Source organism: Sphaeroforma arctica (genome assembly GCF_001186125.1).
Source record: "Sphaeroforma arctica JP610 unplaced genomic scaffold supercont1.2755, whole genome shotgun sequence".
NCBI lineage: Eukaryota > Ichthyosporea > Ichthyophonida > Sphaeroforma > Sphaeroforma arctica.
Window position 1 is genome coordinate 674 of NW_014037803.1, and position 975 is coordinate 1,648.

Consider the following 975-nt stretch of genomic DNA (forward strand, 5'->3'; position numbering starts at 1 on the left):
TATGTGTCTGTAAGTAGTCTGCTGTTGTGTGATTCTTTTCCGTTTGTCATTTCTCACAAGTGCTGCCAGCACCAAGGCACAGTCAATATAACTGAATAAACAACAGGTTTGTTACAATTACCTCCACTGTATCATTTAGTGTTCTATGGATTGTCACAGAAATATGTGGCTGGTGTCTGGACTCGTTCAAACTGTGCAATAGGGTATTTATCTGTACCTCAAGTACCTCACTCAGTATTGCATCGTACACTTTTGCGTCCATACTTACAGTGGATTTCGGACATCATTTGCCCTCTTTTAGACCCCCTCCCCCCACCCTCCTCACCTACCTGCTTATCTACGTCCTCCCCCCCCCCCGCCATTAGATTGTGTGTGGTACTGTTCTTGCGGGTGAGCTGTCGCTGATGGCGGCGTTGGCGGCGGGGCATTTGGTGACCAGTCATTTGGTGCACAACCGATCGAGTCTCAACTTAGCCACCGGACAACAGGTCAAGGACATGGAAGAGCAGTACAAACGCGTGCACAAGTCATACTCCACCACAGTGCTCGACCAAGCAGCCTCACCCTCTCCGTGATAGCGATGAGATAGGATATAAGTAATAAAGAATAGTAGTTACAAGTGAACTCTCCAGTGGATCGGTGTAGTAGTGGATGTACGTGGTTCACCACGGTGTTTGTTCAAACTAAAACCCTCCTCACCTGAATGACGTCGTTACGATATGTTTCAGAGTTTTAGGTTTCATGATTACGTTTCAGGGGTTTAGATAACCATAGTCTTTCAAATGAAACAAGATAACCCTAAATCGGCCGAAGCTTGTTTGAAATACAACACAGAATTTTTATAACGAGGTGAAGATTGCACGGGTGTGTGAGATCAATGAAACTAGTCTGGTAAATGGATTGTCAAAAATATATCCTATTACGGTACATTATTATGTACAATCGTTTGGAAATTTAAACAGGTTATGTAAAAAT

The 975-nt window shown here is 43.8% G+C and overlaps 1 protein-coding gene across 1 annotated transcript; it reads left to right on the forward strand.

The window, feature by feature from the left end:
* Positions 1-365: 365 nt before the first annotated feature.
* On the forward strand, positions 366-575 carry SARC_12957 (hypothetical protein; the record flags this gene model as incomplete). Its single annotated transcript, XM_014292925.1, has 1 exon — positions 366-575. A coding segment is annotated over one exon (210 nt), but the record flags the coding sequence as incomplete, so codon positions are not given.
* Between the last annotated feature and the right edge of the window lie 400 nt (positions 576-975).